Below are 18,538 nucleotides of genomic sequence, written 5' to 3'. Positions count from 1 at the left end.
ATTTTATGACTGCAGAATCTGTCATGATAAGAAGCGCTCCTTTTGAAAGCTTCTTTTACAATTGTTGTAGACAAAGAATTTATTAAAAGTGCGATGTACTGTAGTGCAAGAAAAGCACTTTTAAGCCAGTGGCCGAATTCTCTAAAAAACGGGCGTCGTTTTGAAACGACGGGGTAGCGCCATGCAAATGCATGTGTTCTGGGATTGGGGCCGTCGCTTTGGGGTTCTCTGAGGTAGGATGAGCCGCAGAAAAGCGCTGTGGCAAGGGCGCGAAGCGACACCCTCTGCCCCCCCGTCGTTTCACTTGTCGCCCTTGCCACAGCGCTTTTCTGCGGCTCATCCTACCTCAGAGAACCCCAAAGCGACGGCCCCAACCCCAGAACACATGCATTTGCATGGCGCGACCCCGTCGTTTCAAAACGACGCCCCGTCGTTTTAGAGAATTCGGCCCTAGCTCTTTTCAGCCATAGTCATGCAGTTCCTACATACATGATAGAGAATGGTTTTCCACCAAAGTGCAATTATCGTGAGTATCCAGGCTGACTATCTGAGTAAAGCTTCTTTGATTAATGTTACAGTAGTGCTTGCTGCGAGAGTGCAAGCACTTGTGATTATTCAGGCGACATCTACTAGTAACACCCTTCTGGCAGAAGCTACACATTCAATCCCCTCAGCAGAGTGCAACTTTTGTAACTGGATGGCTTTTTCAGCAACCTCTCATGACAGACGCTACACACTACAGCTTGTTTCCACAGTACAATCGTCACATGATTAATCAGGCGACTTCCATCTACACAGCTGTCATGACAGGTGTGAGGCAGCTATGGCCCTTCACCAGAGTGCAATCTTTCGTGATTAGCCAAAAGGCTTATTTTAGTAAAGCCCTGCTGACAGACGCCACACACATAGGGCCTCTCGGCAGAGTGCAGCATCCTTTCATGACTCGTGAGGTTAGATTTTTGAGCGAAGCTCTTGTGGCAGATTCTACACACGTAGGGCTTCTCACCAGAATGCACCCTTTCATGAGTAACCAGGCGGGCTTTGTGAGTAAACCTTTTCTGACAGGTACTACACACATAGGCCCCCTCGCCAGAGTGCATTCTTTCATGACTGGTGAGGTTAGATTTTTGAGCAAAGGTTTTGTGACAGACGCTACACAGATAGGGCTTCTCACCAGAGTGCACCCTTTCATGAATCACTAGGCGGGCTTTGTGAGTAAACCTTTTCTGACAGGTGCTACACACGTAGGCCCCCTCGTTAGAGTGCATTCTTTCATGAGTAAGAAGGTTACCTTTTTGAGCGAAGCTTTTGTGACAGAAGCTACACACATAAGGCTTCTCACCAGAGTGCACCCTTTCATGAGTAACCAGCGCAGCTTTGTTGATAAACCTTTTCTGACAGGTGCTGCACACAAACGGCCTGTCACTGAAGTGCACTCTTTCGTGATCAACCAGTTCGCATTTTTCCTTAAATCTCTTCTTGCAGTGGCAACACACAAAAGGCTTCTCACTAGAATGAACAGTTTCATGCCTAACCAGGTCCCACTTCTTAGTAAAACTTTGTGGGCAGATGCTACACACATGGGGCCTCTCTCCAAGGTGCGAGCTTTCATGTGTAACCAGACTAGATTTTTCAATAAAGCCCTTCTGGCAGACGCTACACATGTAGGGCCTCTCATCAGAGTGCAATCGCTCATGCCTAATGAGACTGCGATTTGTAGTAAATCTTTTCTGACAGGTGCTACACATGTACGACTTCTCACCGGAGAGCAATCTTGCATGGCTATTTAGGTGCTCTTTTTCAACAAAGCTCTTTACAGACATGGTACATTTGTAAGGCATGTCACCAGTAGGCACTTTCTTGTTGGAGTCGATGATGTGTTCTTCATGCATGACTTCTGCACAAAAAGTGCAGACGAAGGCCTTCTTACTGGAACAAAATTTCAGATGAGCAGTCTGGCGGTTGCATTGCTGACAGGAAAGGGAGGAAGAAAGATTTCCCTGAAACTGAATGTTTCCGTCCTCAGGGGAACTCCTAAAAAGACATTGAGACAAAAGGTTGCAAAACATAAAAATAATAAAAACAAGCTCAATGCAACTTCTTTGACTTTACCAACCAGTTTATGCAATGGCAAAGAAGCCTGAAAGTGTGCAAATTTTAGTTTTTAAAGTTTTGTCAAGCGTTTCAGTCCGAAGTTCCCCCGTGACTATCAAATTAAAAAGCATCACAATAACAGTATGTCACATTTTCCATAGCAATTAAGTACAATGTTTCAAATATCCACCAAAAAAACATCGGCTTTATTTCAGCCCTCCAAAGCCATGAATGACGAATACTAATTTGGCAATATTTACATGCATAGTATTTTAAATATATGGCCAAAAAGTATGCGCTATTAGGAGTTGATCTAATGGCGCAATTCATAGGTGTTTGAGGCTTCAAAAACCGGGAATTTATCGATGCATAAAACCTACAGAAACAGCACGTGCTGTAATAGGAAGAACATGACTAACATTAGCTACTACAGATCTTTTGAAGGACACTGAATTGGACATTATACTGAAATTTGCAAAAAGTAACTATAAAAAAGTTCATTAGACTTTGTTTTAAAACATACTCGCTGCAACCATGTTGTGCAAAAGAAGCATAGTTGCTACAACTTAGTATAAAATGGCAGCAACCTCAGTACACTCACGCAGACATTGTGTTGAGAACAAAGAATTATGCTCCAAATTCACGATGCACAATGACTGTGATGAGTGACTGTAAATTGGAATGGCACTACTGAGATTGTCTGGGTCTTTATGAAAATGGAAGTGTTATATTATTCTCAGTTGATAAAGATTACCTCAAAAACAAAACGTAACAATAAAGCTCAGGGTAAAATTAACCTAGCTCCTATTCAACCACCCTGAAACAAAAACCTCGCCATTGTCTGCCTATGTTAGTGGAAATTGTGAAGGCAGCAAAAAATACACCATGAGGTCAACAAAAGCAGTTATGAAGTCTGAGCAAATCCTGAACCTGTGCGTCACAAAACACATCTCTACATTATTCACAATAAAAATTTGCAGAGTCCAGATAACGAATGTGCCAATAATGTCTCATAAAAACGATATCAAATTCTGTGGTTATCAGAATGCATGCAATATTTAGACTTCCTGCCATGCAAATAACTTCAGCATGCCTACTTGCTCACTCAGGGAATTGCCTGTTGCTTGGGCCAGGTGGCTCTGGCGTGTCTATTCGCCTTTGGTAAATCCATTTTTAAACATCCAAGCTCAATCACAGCAGTTTTCAAAAAACCTTTGAAAGGAGCCACCACGCTTCTGGAGATATGTTACTCAGTACAAAAAAATTTTTAGCTCTAGTAAAAGGCAGCCCCCTACTTCTCAATGACAATCTTAAGTGCTTACAGTGTTTAATAAACTCGCCAGTTGCAACGTGCTTACCTCAAACTGCATTTGTTACAGATTGTTCATTATTTGCAATTGCAAGTAGTGACAGCCTCATAATTTCATTTTGCAGCTACCACACAAGACTGACATTTAATACCATAAGGCAAGACTAAAGATACTTAAAGGCCAACCGCACTAAAATTTTTCTCTGTCCAAATTTGATTCATATAAGTACTTTATGCTCTTGAAATTACCATGGCGAAATCCTAAGCTTCGTAAGTGCACAGCACACTAGGTACTGTCGTTCACAATAGCTCCGTGCAGCTGGCGTTTGCACCTGGCGGAGAGTCGCCAAAACAAGTTCCGAGCGGCCTGAGACAGACGTTGGGGAACTCTGCAGCTGCCAGGCGCAGGAATACATTCGCCTGGGGTTTCTCTGCTACACCACCGTGCTGTACCGCCGTCACCATTACACGCTTCAAACTAACTGCATAGGCAGCAATATCCGCCTTTTTTTCAGTGCAATAAAATAGATTAGAAGCCTACAAACTATTCACACGCTTGCGAACGTTCTGGAGCTGGCAACTCTTTTTACTTGAAACTAATAGTTCTATTAAAAAAATAGTGCGACACGCGCACTTGCCTTGCATTTGTCATTTCTATTGCATCTATCACCAAGAAAAAGGATAAAATTTCTCGACCCCTTGCACTTCCGCGTCCAATACTTGCCATATTTGGGATGGGCCAACGCCACCTCTGTAGCTTCGACCTATCCAAAAATTTTACGACCTAGCAAGAGTTGTTATACACGCGTGTATAAACATTTGTGTAACTTTTGCCTTACTCTCTAGGTGAACCAAAATCAGCCTTCCTCGTGGTAACAAATACATCCACACAAATATCATCCGTCGTCTTCCAGATGTGTGAAAGCTAACAAAACTGCTCCTCTCATAAACAATAAACTTGATTGTTTTCAATTCCTAAATGAAGTATTTACTATTCTGGAGCGCTAGATTTAGCTTACTTGAACGTAACATGTTTAACAGCACATGCCTCTGGTGAAAGTAGAAAACAGTGGTAGATGGGTAACTTTTGTCGTGTTTTAGTGTATCATTTAGCTGTGGAAGCTGGTTTATAGTTTTACATCCCTTTTATAATTCGATTCTTGGTGTGCAGCAAGACGATAAATACTGCGCTGATATTCACGAAGCTGTTTGATATAACGTATACTAAAAATAGTGATTGATCTGTGCCCGCGTGCAGTTTATTCCCTTCAAATTGAGAGAGCAATTCGACAGCCGAGGCGCCGGGTAACCAAAGCTGCTTTTCGATATCGTATAAGCAACTGGCTTTGTAAATCACTGGCCCGCTTTTTTACTCCCAATGCCAAGGATCGCTACAACGGCAGTTATTCTGATGGAAAAAGAACTGTAATACGGTCTATTTCATTTCAATTGATAGCAACCCGATGTCGGAATAGCACCGAACTCCATTATTTTGAGGAAATGTAAGTGGCAGCTCTTCTGTGGAAATAACGGGGCGCTACCACGAGCATTTGAAGGCGGCTCTGAGCGGCCGCTTCTATTCTATCACGTACGTCACGTCTGGCCATCGGTAGTGGCTGTCTTTTCTATTCAGTTTCGGTTCCGAAAACGCCAGTGTAGTGAGCCCTTTCCGTCGCTCGTGTTCATGTCCGAAACGTAGTATTTTGCATTTTGCACTCTTTTTATGTGTACTATTAGGTTACACTATTTTAACGTTGTCGAAAATTTGATTGCAGTTGGCCTTTAATGACAAGGCTAAAGCCATATATTGCAGTCAAAAAAGTTAGCAGAGATGTTCCTTAACAAGTGCACCCCCAAATGGGGTCCATACATAAAAGGTCATGGTCATTACGAGTGTGAATACTGTGTGCCTCCTCCAGGGCGTAGTACAAAAATGGAAAGGAGCCTGAGGCATTAGCTAAAAAAACTACACAGCAGTCACCAGACGAGTCTGCTGTAGATTCGTAAGCAAGTATTTGCTTGCTGTAATTAGGCAAAAGCGGAAATATTCCGATCTTACTGATATTGAAGCAAATAATATATTCCATTTGTCCCCAAACTGAATAGACTATTCAAAAACATGAATTATGTTTAACTACTTAAAAGCTACAAACCACAATCCATTAATCATTTCAGTATTTCCAATATTTCAAAGCTGGAGTAGCAATGGCAACAGTACCCTGGCACTGGACTTTTTTCACACCCACAATGTGCTCATGCACTTCTGGGCTTCGAAATATTCCGATCTTACTGATATTGAAGCAAATAATATATTCCGCTCCAAACTGAATAGACTATTCAAAAACATGAATTATGTTTAACTACTTAAAAGCTGCAAACCACAATCCATTAATCATTCCAGTATTTCCAATATTTTAAAACTGGAGTAGCAATGGCAACAGTACCCTGGCACTGCACTTTTTTCACACCCACAATGTGCTCATGCACTTCTGGGCTTCCTTCCTGGGCTCCCAGCTACTGCCCTCATCATATTCTACAGAGCCCGTGTTACACTGCCCAGTGGTGGCATGAGTACCTGGATCACAAGTGTAAACTTTGAATTGCCTTGACCCAACGAGTGAGCACCACACAATGTCCCACTAGCCCTAGTGTGAGGAATATGCAAGCACTCAGCGGCTTCCAAAAGCTCTACAAGCTGCAAACACTATCAGAAATTATGCAGGCAGGTGTAAGACCAGATTAAATGCCTTCACCAAATTGAAAACTAGCTCTAAACAAGTTCGTAGGGGACAGTGCTGTTAACCTTGTCGTAAACATTCTTATGCTGCATGTGGTGGCAAGACGAAGAGGGCAGCAAAAATAGTCTGCAGAATTCCTTCCAAGCTAAGTGCACTGAATTTTGTGCTTCATGTACTTCACCAGGTTCTCTTTCTACTGGTGCACAAACTTAGCACAATATCTGAGAAAACATGCTTCTGTGGCTTCAGTGCCACCTAATTACTAGAAAAGATGGAACCAATGTACTTATGCATTTAAATGTTTATGGCGTATTATGTTCATAAATGTTTAATTAAGCAAATTACAGAACAATTGCAAAGGGGTTTATCAGAAGCAAAACAGTCCGCCAGAGAGGGATTAAGAGGCAAGCAGTACAAGGTGTACCAGCCCAATGGAATCGACCCGTGCAGCGCGATCACGCACCGGTGAAGATAGCCGTCGGTCCGTGCTACATACTCATTCTGGAATTGGCAAGACGGTGAAACGGATCGGATGGCGACAGCACTTCAATCTTCATTACAATTGCCCCCTGAGAAGCAGGAGCCACCCTGGCGACTTATGGCAAAGACGCGACAGCAGGGTCGTAGCAGGGCTTCAAGTGACTGACACGGACGGTTCTACTGCCACGATAGCGAACGTTTGCAGGGGGCGTCAGCGGTTCAACTGTGCATTTCACGGGAGAAGCACACTTGCGGACGCAGTAGGGGTCATGATATTTTGCAAGCAGTCTGGACGATAGACCCAGTAGTGTAGCGGGGATCCACAGCCACACAAGATTGCCAGCACGAAAGGAAGATCAAGTGTGGTCCTTGTCGTGAAGATGCTTCTGGCAACCTTGTTAGGTATTAGGTAGTCGACAGCAACAATAATTGAGCGGTTCACAGAAGGACTGCTTGACAACAGGCCGTACAGATTGATGCCGACACGATCACAAGGACGAAGCGGACATGACAAAGGCTGCAGAGGGCTGGCTGGTTGCGGTGCAGGCGTCTTGCAGCACTGACAGTCAGTGCAGGCATGAATGTATGTACGCACGAAGCTGTACACTCCACGGCGTACATACCACGCCAATAGTATCATTGGTGGAGCCGCGTGTACGTTTTATGTCCAGCATGAGCATTTTGGGGTCAGCGTTACCACGCTGACATACATCTGTCATACCACGCTGACATACATCAGCAGCGCATACATCTGGACTCCAACTGCGCAGAATCACAAGAAGCCACTTCCGGCCATTTGACACATAATTGCGGCAATAGAGAAGGTGGTCATCCCACTGGCGAAGTGGGAGGCTTGGCGTAGGCTGTAGGCTGTTTAGGGGTTGGTGTAGTGGACAGAAACTCGACGATCTTTGCTATCCAAGGATCATCTCGCTACCGGGAAGCTATGTCGGTGAAGGTCAATGACGATACAAGTGTATCGGTTCTCTCAAGATGTTCCGGGTTAGCAGGCAGAGAGCGAGAAAGTGCGTCCACATCAGAGTGCTTGTGACCGGATCTATAAACAACTCGAACATCATGCAAAGCGTCTCATAGGGTCTTTGAGAGACGAAAGCCAGCACCGCGCGTGATGGTCAGGTAACTACATCAAAAGGGTGGACGTATAGAGATAGGGTCGAAATTTGGAAACAGCCCAGACGATGGCAAGACATTCTTTTTTGGTAACCGAATAGCGAATTGCGCTCGTGCTGTTCATGTCGTCCGTTGGTATTCCTTTCAAGTGTGTCCTTAGTAACCTCGAGCGCAGTTTTCAAACATGCAGAACCAACTAGCCCAATTCATCACCTTACTAACCGGTGCAGGCGTCTTGTTTTTGTTCAGTTTTTGCAGGCGTTTTGTTCAGTTTTTGTAAGAGTTCGGCTAGCGTACGTGATGATGACCCCTTTGTAGTTAGGCTTGCATTGAGCGAGCACCGTACCGAGGTCTGCGCCGCTGGCATCAGCATAAACTTCGCTAGGGGCGTTCAGATCATAGTTCCACAGTATGGGTGGTGAAATCAACAGACGCCGCAAGGTCGTAAACTGTTAATCGAACTCCTTGGATTACGATGACAGGTCGTTGTCACAACCTAAGAGTTTGGTCAGTGGGGCAATGATCGACAAGAAATTTTGCAAGTGCTTAAAGCACAAGCATAGCCCGATGAAGCTGCGGAGGACTTTCATTGACGTCAGTTTGGTAAAGTCGGCGACACCACGAAGCTTTTCTGGATTAAGTAGGATGCCGTCTTTTGACATGACACGGCCGAGAATAGTCAATGTGCGAGCACCAAAGCGACATTTTTTGGGGTTCAGTTGAAGCCCAGCAGCCGTTAGGCATGTCTGCAGGCGAGTGAGGCGAGTCTTGAAATCCGAAGAAAACAGGATAACATCGTCTAGGTACAGATACATGTTCGCAATTTCAGACCACAGAAGATGTTATCCATCATTCTTTCAAACGAGGCAGGTGCGTTGCATAGGCCAAACGGCATTACATTCAACTCGTATAGGACATCTAGCGTGACAAAAGCTGTTTTTGATCGATCAGATTCAGGAAATGGGACCTGCCAATAGCCAGAGCGTAAATCAAGGGTGGAGAAATACTCGGCACCAAGCAAACAACCGAGGGCGCCATCTATTTGAGGCAGGGGATATGTGTCTTTCCGGATAATATTGTTAAGGCGGCGATAGCCAACGCAGAATCTGAGGAAAACGTCTTTTTTTTTTTCACTAGCACCTCAGGTGACAACCAGGGGCTTTGAGAAGGTCGGATGACGCCACGTGGGAGAATGTCATCGACATGCTCACTAATAATGCCACACTCCAGTGCCGATACCCTGTGGGGCCGCTGGCGCAACGGCATGAGGATACCTGTGTCAATGTGATAGGCAACCGTTGATGTTCTGCCCAAAGGGGTTTGCTTGCAGTCGAAAGAAGACTCCAACTTTCTAAAAACAGCCAAAAGGTATTTGCACCATGTAGGGTCTAAATCGCAGGCGATAGGCTTCTGGAACACGTCGTCAGAGGTTGGCGTATCGGTGGAATCAAGTTGAGTGTATTTAGCTGCGGTGAAAGTGCGTTGTCGGAAACGTCGAGGCTGGAGATGGAGTCAACAGGTTCGATATTGCTGACAGTTTCCCCACGAAGCAATCCGAAAGGGCGGGTTGTCTTGTTGCAAACATTGCTATGCAGCCAGATAGGAGTGTCAGCACAGCAAATAGAAGCGGCAAACCCTTACCAGCAACGAAAATGTCTGATGGCATGAATAAAACAGGTCTCTTCGCCAGAGTACTGCCAAGAAGGGCGACGAGAACTGAACTTTGTTGCAGAATATTCAAGTCTTCATCGACAACTACCTTTTTTCTAGCAGTAGAGGAATCGATTGGGGACAGAGTGCCATCTGTGAACAGTATTCAACTTCGGCGCAAGTGCAGTCAATTACGACGTTCTGGTTCGACAAAAAGTTCCACCCAAGGATAACGTCGTGTCAGCACATGGGCAAGACGGCGAATTCAATTGTGTAGAGAATGTCTTGAACAGCAACTCGAGCGGTACATGCAGGCAAAGGCTTGTGTGCTTGCAGTTGGGAGAGAAAGCCCAAAAGTGGCGTCGCGACTTTCTTAAGGGAGCGACATAGTTTACAACTGCTGACCGACACGGCTACTCTGGTACCAACAAGCGCCAGTGCAGGGACTTTACCTACTAACACGTCAATTACATTTTGCGGAGGTATGCGAGGGTTTCGGTATTTCAACGGGTATGCTGTTTGTGCCACAGGAACTGCGCAAATCAGTTTCGCTCTGTAGCAGGGGTGGAGTGGCGACGCATGGGCGATAGGGAGCAGTGACGGGGCGACGACGATCGGCGGCCTTCGAACATCTGACGGTTGGCGGAAAATGAGGTTGGGAATGGTCCCGAGGGCACGTTATGATGTGCTGGTCGTGGGTCTTATGCAGACTTCTGGGGTACAGGGGGAGATGAAACTACACGATGGCAGTAACGGGCAACATGACCGGGACAGCAGAAAAAATAACATATAGGCCAGTTGTCGGGAGTGCGTTAGGGATTCACATACTGCACAGCTGGTGGTCTGGTCAGTGGAAAGTAGGGAGCTGGCTGTGAAGTGGGAGGTGCCGCCGCCGGTATCACTGGCCAAAACGAGGGGCAAGATGGTTGCGCTGGCTGTGCGAAACAGTCGGCATACGTCATTGGCATGATAGCTGGAGCTGCATCGACTGTACCTGAGCTGGGCAGCGACTGTAGCTGGCACCTAGGGGTGCGACAGCTGCGGTAGCAATGGCCGAAGGTAGTAGGGCCTCGGATACCTGTTCTCTGATGGTCACCTGCAGAGCAGAACGCAGGCTGGAGGAAGCCTGCTCAGCAAGCGGAACCAGGGATAGCTGACATGCTACCTGTTAGCGGACAAATTCTTTGATTTTCGTCTTCAGTTGCAGTTGGTTCTAAGAGAACGTGAGACCCGAGAGTGTTTCGGTAGTCGCCAATGAATGGTGAATGAAGGCCCTTTGCCAGCACAGTTCATCAAAACTTTGGCACAGGCCAATCATTTCAGTCACGGATCGACAGTCCTTGGAAACGTGCACCTGGAATGCGTCGTCTACTCCTTTTAGGATGTGCTTGATCTTGTCAGCATCGGACATAGACGTGTTGGCGTGCCGACAAAGATCCATGATGTCTTCAATGTAGCTAGTGAAGTTGTCACCCAGTTGTTGCGCCTGAGCGTGCAGATGTTGTTCAGCGTGCAGTTTCCGTATGGCAGCTCGATCAAAGTCCCGAGTAAAGCCGGTATAGAAGTCATACCAGGTCGTCACGGTAGCTATGTGTTTGTTATACCAGAAGCGCGTGGCTTCTCTGAGGCAAAATAAGACGTTCAGCTTTGTAGCGTCATTCCATTTGTTGTAGGTGCTAACTCGCTCGTAAGAAGACAACCAGTCTTCAACGTCATAGTCACCTATACTGCTGATAAATGGCGGGTCGCGCTGACGGAGTGCCCTAGCGCAGATGACAGATGGCATGTGTGGAGAAGTTTTGTCGGGAGCGTCCATGCGGGTGATGGGCATTGGTAGCTTCTGACTGTGGAGTTCCAGGCTGTACGACGGTTGACCTCAAACGCCAGCTCCTCCACCTATAGCAAGGGGGTTAGACGGAATACAGTCTGCCAAAGAGGGATCAAGAAGCAAACAGTCGAAGGTGAACCAGCTGGAGGAATTGACTCGTGCAGCGCGATCACGTACCAGTGATGATAGCCATTGGTCCATGCTACATAGCACTCATTCAGGAATCGGCCAGTTGGTAAAAGGGATTGCACAGTGACAGAACTTCAATTTTCATTACAGTATTTAAAAAAAAATTCCAAATTTCTTCTGACTATGATCATTTCAAAATACTGAGATTGCGTTCCTGTTCGTAGTATATGCAGGTTAGTATGTTGCACCCGTCGATTTTCCAGAGGCTACTGCTATTGTTTCGATTTCTTTTTACAGTAGCACGCTCGACCAGAATTGCTCTACCAGATCTCTTGCGCAGAGAAAATTGAATTCCTGTTTCAAGTATAGGCTCTCCACAGCACATATACACTATAAAAAACAGCGTTGCAAGCATTGCCTCATAACATACCCTGTGTAGTCCAAATGTGGATGGTGGGACCAGGCATTAGGATCAGCCTTCTCCACATCGCCACAGTCTGGTGAATGAGGAAATTTCTTTGAGGCACAAGGCTGGGCATTATTCACCTCCAGAACTGAAAAAAGAAACAAACGCGCTGCATAGCATACACACAAATCTTCCGATAGCACTTAAAGGGGTACTGACACAAAATTTTAAAGGCGAGACAATTTCGGAGATAGATTTGTGTGAACAGACATACATCACCTACAAAATATCAGCGGAAAATACAGCCTAGAACATATTTAAAATCAATTTTAAAGTGTGCGAAACCCAACACAGCAGCCAAAGGAGGACCTCGTGCAATCGACATTTTCTGGATATTTTGTAAACAACATCCAAACACGTCACGAGTTTGTGTTGGCCGCTTCCGCACTGCCAGCGTTTATCGCCGGCTCGCCGCTCCGATCGGAGCTCGGAGGTTCTGCTCTCGACCAACAAACGACCCGATCTTTGGCGGCGGAGGCACCGTGATTTCGTCGGCTCATGGGGCAGCTGGCCGCGATCTAGGTTCTACAGCGATTCCAGGCACTCTGTTTTTATTGCTTCTTATTACACTGGACTCCAAAACGCGCCGGGGACACAAAGAGCGCACTGAGCGAGCCGCACAGTCGCTGCGCAGGCGGCGGCCACGGCCGCGAAGTGGCGCAGGCCGGCACCGGTAGCTCGAGCAATAGCTTGTTACCGCTGCACGAAATGGGATTCAAGTCCCAAACATGGCAGCATATATGAGAAGGGAGTTAATGATGCGATAGCGGCTTGCATTAAAAATCGTCATCTGCACTGCTTACGAGAGCGGCAATTGAATATCCGCCGCAGTGCTAAGCCGAACACATCTGTAGGTGGACCTGTAGGCAGACCAGCCGGCTGTTCCCAGCGCGCGTCTTCCCACCCACTCTCTCGAGCGTCGCGGGTCGTTCTCTAGCCGCGGCAGCAATTTGCGCTCGCAGCGCCTGCGTCACGTCCACGTTCGCTTTTTAATTAAGCGGCTCACGAGACCAGTATGTGGGGGCATTCGCAGAAACTGCCAGCGACTCGAATTCAACAGTGCGATGGCAGCACTGCTCTGTGATATACGTCCGACGGTCATGTGGTCAGTCAGCTTTATTTACTCAAAATCTCACGTTTCGCGGCACCCGCTGAAATCCGAACTGCGACTGGGCACATTGAAAACGGCTCTAATTAAACAACCGTCGCAAGCTGAAGCAAATGAGGGTTCCACACGTGATAAATAGGTCATTAGCTACTTATCGCAACAAAAAACCAAGATGCGAAATTTTTGTATCAGTGCCCTTTTAACACCTGCATTCCAAGACTATCAGTTCCCTATGACAAAAAAGAAAGAGAAAAATTTTGATCACATTGGGAGATGACAAAGGTTCAACTTTACTTTAAAATCACACAAAGAAGGCATAACGAAACATCAAAAGATGTTCGCGAGTTCTCTTCCCTGTCAACGCATAATCACGAACGAGCCTAGTTTCCTAGGCTAAACCCGAACTAGCTTCTGCCAACGGCCTATGTAAAAATTACTCCCAGATATTTCTTTTAAACCAAGCAGGTGCACCTATATGTTAGCCACTGTGACCCTGCAAGAAGCTTTTGTCATCAGCAAACGGCCTTATCTATGAAGTCACCTTGTCATTCAGGAAGAAGATAACAGCTGTGCAGCATTAGCTGATGTGCATCTCATCCTTTCAGGGAAAAGGTTAATCAATGCACTTGTTTATTGGCACCAAGGCTCTGTGCACATAATTTGGGGTGTGACATTTGCGCAGAAGTTGCAAGATAAGCTGGAAAAAAGGTAGCGAAGTCAGCTGCTTAAGAGCCTGAGAAAGTAAAGTTGCAGATGCGACATCTGTATTTGTTTCACACAAATTGTAACTGATCTTGCCTACTTATTGCAGTTTTCAATGGGAAGAGAAGAGTGCAGGCAATAAGAGAAAGGACATGGGCCTGGAAATTAACAGTAATGATTCCATAGGTGTGCTTTCAAAGCATATTATGTTCATCCCTTACAGTGCGCAAGGTGCACTTTCCAAAGTATGATTCACAACCACAATGTATTCTTTTGCAGCAATTGGTAGATGATGCCAATTTTCATGCAAAACAAAGAAAGTTTTTTGAGACACTGATAACTCACTGCTACTTATCACCCACAGAATGCTCATTTGCGTGTGAGGTCTCAGTCAATCTGGGCTAAACCATTGTTGAAATGGGAAAGCAAGCAGTTAAATGTGGCAGTGAATACTGAACCAAGGAAATAGTAAAATTTTCCCACGGACCTACAAAACAAAAGCTTAAAAATCTTTGGGCACAAAATTAGCAAGAGAGCTATGCTTTGATGTAATTTATTCCATAGAGTTGGCAACATTTTTTTCTGCTATTGGATGGTGTCGAATAGAATGTGACCTCGAACTCAATTAAATGGGGTATGGGGCATGGATGGCATTCTGTCATTGGCACTTGACAAATATCCTGTTTGTGAAAACGCAACCATATTCAGTCACCTTCCAGCTCTTCTTGCTTAAGCTTTACACCACTTGCATAGGTTCCCTAGATACTCGAACTCACACTAAAACAAAAATTCTGGAAAGGCAGCTACTTTTTCTTGTGGAAAAGTAGCTGCGCATACACTTCCACTTCACCCAGATCCCAGTCTTCTAGGTTGTGATGGGCTATCAGCCGATGCTTCTACAATTTTTGTTAAGCATAAAGATCACATGCCCTGTTATGCGTATGCGCTCTTCAGGCCAATGGTACGTAAAGGAGGTACAGCAGCTGCTTTTTTCTGTGTGGAAGAATCTGCGATTGAAAGTAAATACTTATGGCAGGGTCACATTCAATGATATTAGGGGAAGTTCCCCAAGTACTAGGTTTACCTGCGTTGATTTTAAAAATGTCTGACACAAGTCTTACAAAAGTCATTAGCACAAGTTGACTTGCACAGAGGTAGCAAAATACTATCAACTTGCGTTTTTACATTTTTGCAAATTTTAGGAAGCATACTATGTTTAGATATTTAGCAAACGCTTTGCTTTTTGTCCTATTTTATTGGACATGATTACATATAGTTTTTTCACCAGACCTGAATTCAAGTTGAGCTCAATCGTGACTATTCGTGTTACTGTAATCAAAACTAAACCCTAAATAAAAATTACACAAACACTTCTTGTGGGGTAACACAGATGTACACAAGAGTTCTAGTTATGATATATTTCATGTCGTTCGAACCGTTTACAAATGAGCACTTATACTGTAAAGTTTCGCTGAGGCTCGCTATAGGTAAGCAGTTATTTTAACTGGAAAATTGGAGCTTAGCTGAAGATCATCTGGTGGCCATGCAGACTCCAGGCAGCGCACAGCCGAGCAAGCCTCGCCCTTTTTTGTGCTTCAGAACACATATCTGCTGTCAAACATCGATGGTGGTATTGACTCACGCGATCGCCAGTATTGTGTGGCATCATCCCCCTCTTCTGAGAGCACTGTCTTATTGCTACGGTTCATCATAATGCATAGATGATGACTACAAGTAATAGACGGCACACTGTATCACTGCCGAAGTTCTAGCCTCACAGCCATTATGGAAAAGACAAAAAATACTCTATTCCTTATCGCATTTCATATTTGTGCGGTGAGCATAAAATCAACGTCAGTCTGCAATAGTGCGGCCTAATTCAAACCACATGCATGACATAAGAAGTTGGCCTCCGTTGCCCAGAGTGCACCGTACTGTCCACTGTAGCCCTGGTTGCCACGGGCAGTAGTCCAGACATGGGAGAAGCCCTCAAAGTTGACGCTTCTGATATGGCCCTAAGTAGTATCAAAACAGTTTTACTGAATATCCGCGCATGCGCGCTAGTGTCCAGACACACAATGCATTTCTAGGCTCTTAGAAAATGGACTCGCCGTGCTTATCGGTCAGTGTCGCTACACAACAGACGTTACATCAACTCATGCTTTTTGAGCCCTTTGAATGATACCATCGATGTCAGTGTAATCTCCTCCTTCATGAAGGAGATGTTATGTTATGTAATGCCCTAGGGCATTTAAGGATGCAATAAATGAAAAGAAATGAACTTAATGGGTAGCACAAAATCTATAGCAGTGTTAGCAGTGTGACCACAGACCAACAAAAAGGGAATCAATGATTCGTGTATTGTCCTGAATTGATGTTGGATTTTTATCCCACATTTTGCTTTCAGTCTTGAAAGCATGCTAGCGAATAGTCTCTGTAAAGCCATTTTGGTGATTTTGGTACATGATTGCTTGCCACTGAGTATTATGTGTCAAGATGGCCTGCATCAGGTCCACTTGAAAGCTGCTCGTCTGTTCGTTTCTCAAAACCAGTGAAGCCCCATGCTGTTAAAGAATTTCGCACACAAAAAATGTCATACCTCAGCCGAAGTTTGCCCTTAGGGAAGACCCTGTCTTTGCATACTAAATCACGTAGTTGGTCACTACCACCAATGACCCATTCACTTGTGTCGATGCCGTAAATCGGCTTGAGAGAAGGGTTGCCAGCTCTGGGGATTTGTTGCCGAACTAAAGACTTTTTGAGAATCGTGGCGACGAAAATTTCAGTGTGGCGACTTGGCTCCTTTGAGCATTGGTGATTTTGTATCTTTTCGGGCCCTTCCAATGCCCCACTTTCCGAATAAAGGATCCTATATTACCTTTCAGTGCATTTAAGCCATTGAGACAAACTGAACAAACAGAACAAAACACACTTTTAGGCCGGTGACGGTTATCTGGCAAAGTCTAGAATATGATCCAACAAATCAGTCACTCAACACACCACCATACAGCGCTATGTACCGGTACAAATCAAAATTTACCTTTATCTTTTTCATATCGTGCACCTGGTGTCATATGAATAGCGTCGAAGCCTCAAGCTACAGCATCGGTCTAAGGTGTAATGCTTCAGTAGTCTATGGGCACTTCAGATCTCATGTAGAGTGGTGGACAGTCTGTATGACGATGTATAATAGGCATGGGAATGTAAAGAGGTAGCGAAAGTGGCAAGACATGGTGTGCAGTGAACGCCCGCTCTAAGACATTCAATCCTATGAATGGTTTGTCTAAACCTGCATATTTCAGCTTTTTTTCTGGATAGTAGTCAACCAGTGTCGCTCTCCCAGACCACAGCAAACGAATAAAATTTGTAATACGGTTTTATACTTATCGGAATTTCAACATTTCTTCTGCAAAGGTAATTGAAAACTACTTACAAGCATTGCGTTGCCGAAAATGGCGACTTTTCTGGCTTTTTTTTTTCAAACATTCCCTTCAAGTTGGCACTTTTTTTGGCTACTTTCAGCCTTTTCCCGGTGGTTTTTCTTTCCGAGGATCTGGCAACCCTGCTTTAGAGGTCCCTGTTGATTTGCTAGAAAGCCAATGCTGGTGGTTTAATCAGCTAAAGGAGCTGGTTTAAAAGCTACAGTCTTCTGCTCCTTAATCTCAAAATGCGTACATAGCTCAAGCCAGTCTTTCATGCCCTCAAAGACGTCTTCATGAAAACTTGGCGGCACATATGGGTGATGAAACACTTAATGACATGGCATGGTGTTGTCATTTGCCACGAGTGTTGTGCCCACAATGCGTGTCACCGCTACCCTTGTTACCACACGCAGTGGACACAGGAGAAGCCCCTGTAATTTGACAACTGACGTCCTGGTGGGCAGCAGTCGGCTCCTTTCCAGATGCTTCATTTTGACTCCACCAAAAATGTAGTGTTATGCTGCGGCTCAGCATAAAGCAACGTTTATAATTATGCAGCAATTTAACTGTAATCAAATTGCTTTCATCTAAATTTTGGGGCAGTAAATCAGAAAACTTACAAAGCAATATATCCACGAGGTCATTCGTGAAATTTTCAGAAACAATTTGAAGCTGCAAAAAAATCTAATTACTATTCTAGAATGCACACTAGGAAGTGTTCAATATGGCACAACATCCAAGAATATAATGATTACTATACCCAGAAAATAACAGGTTGTGGTTCTCCCTGTTTGTTCTTTGAGGATCATGCACTGTCTGAGACATCAACAGAAAACTGTTCATTAAAGTTTTTATGAATATGACACCACTGGATGTGCCAAACGTAATGCACATAATAGTTTGAAAGTGTTCAAGAAATGATTCACCCAGTGCGCAATGTCTCCAAGATGCTGCATGCTTCCAAGTCACGGCACGAAGAAAAGAAATGCGGTGCTGCGCCAACTGTTGAAATACCGGTAATTCCGGTATGTCGATAGTAGATCAATTTTAAAAATTGTGTTATCAGCCACCAGCCGTAGCTGTTTGTTCACATGGGAACCTCACAGCGTATCAAAGCAGTTTCTACGGCAGGTGCCAACACAGTTTTTGATGATGATATTGATTATTGCTACTGCTTTACCCTTTGTAGCGGGGTGATGGCATGTCATCTTACGAAAAAGGACTAATATTTGTCCCACGAAAAAGGACTAATGTTTTGTACTCTTGGTTTCATACAACCTCTGCTTAGGGCAGGTACAAAAAACTTATTAGGCACAAAATATGTTTTTTTTCTGTTACATGTGGTAACTGTTCTAGGCAAGATTCCCCTCCTTCCCCCAGCAACGCAGAAGCCTTTATAGAAGGGCAAATAAAGATGTTTCTCTCTCTCTCTCTCTCTGCTTTTCGTCCACCAGCATTCTAACCTTTTCGTCGCCTCGACA

The 18,538-nt window shown here is 44.9% G+C and overlaps 1 protein-coding gene across 2 annotated transcripts in view; it reads right to left on the bottom strand.

Annotated features, from left to right (window-relative positions):
* Nucleotides 1-338: 338 nt before the first annotated feature.
* The window catches only part of LOC144158161 (uncharacterized), a 48,688-nt gene continuing 30,488 nt past the window's right edge, over nt 339-18,538 (bottom strand). The window contains exons 4-5 of one of the 2 annotated variants that reach the window (XM_077688834.1): nt 11,790-11,934; nt 339-2,034 (exon numbers count right to left, since the gene is read on the bottom strand). In XM_077688834.1, coding sequence (XP_077544960.1) covers nt 822-2,034; nt 11,790-11,934 — 1,358 coding nt within the window. In that variant the 3' untranslated portion in view covers nt 339-821. The remainder of the gene's footprint in view (nt 2,035-11,789; nt 11,935-18,538) is intronic. The other variant, XM_077688835.1, reaches the window with a different exon arrangement.

Source organism: Haemaphysalis longicornis, unplaced genomic scaffold (assembly GCF_048455015.1).
Source record: "Haemaphysalis longicornis isolate Haplotype H1 unplaced genomic scaffold, Haemaphysalis longicornis Haplotype H1 scaffold_10, whole genome shotgun sequence".
Lineage (NCBI taxonomy): Eukaryota > Metazoa > Arthropoda > Arachnida > Ixodida > Ixodidae > Haemaphysalis > Haemaphysalis longicornis.
Note: the sequence above shows the minus strand (reverse complement) of the source record. Positions and strands in the feature narration are given on the sequence as shown.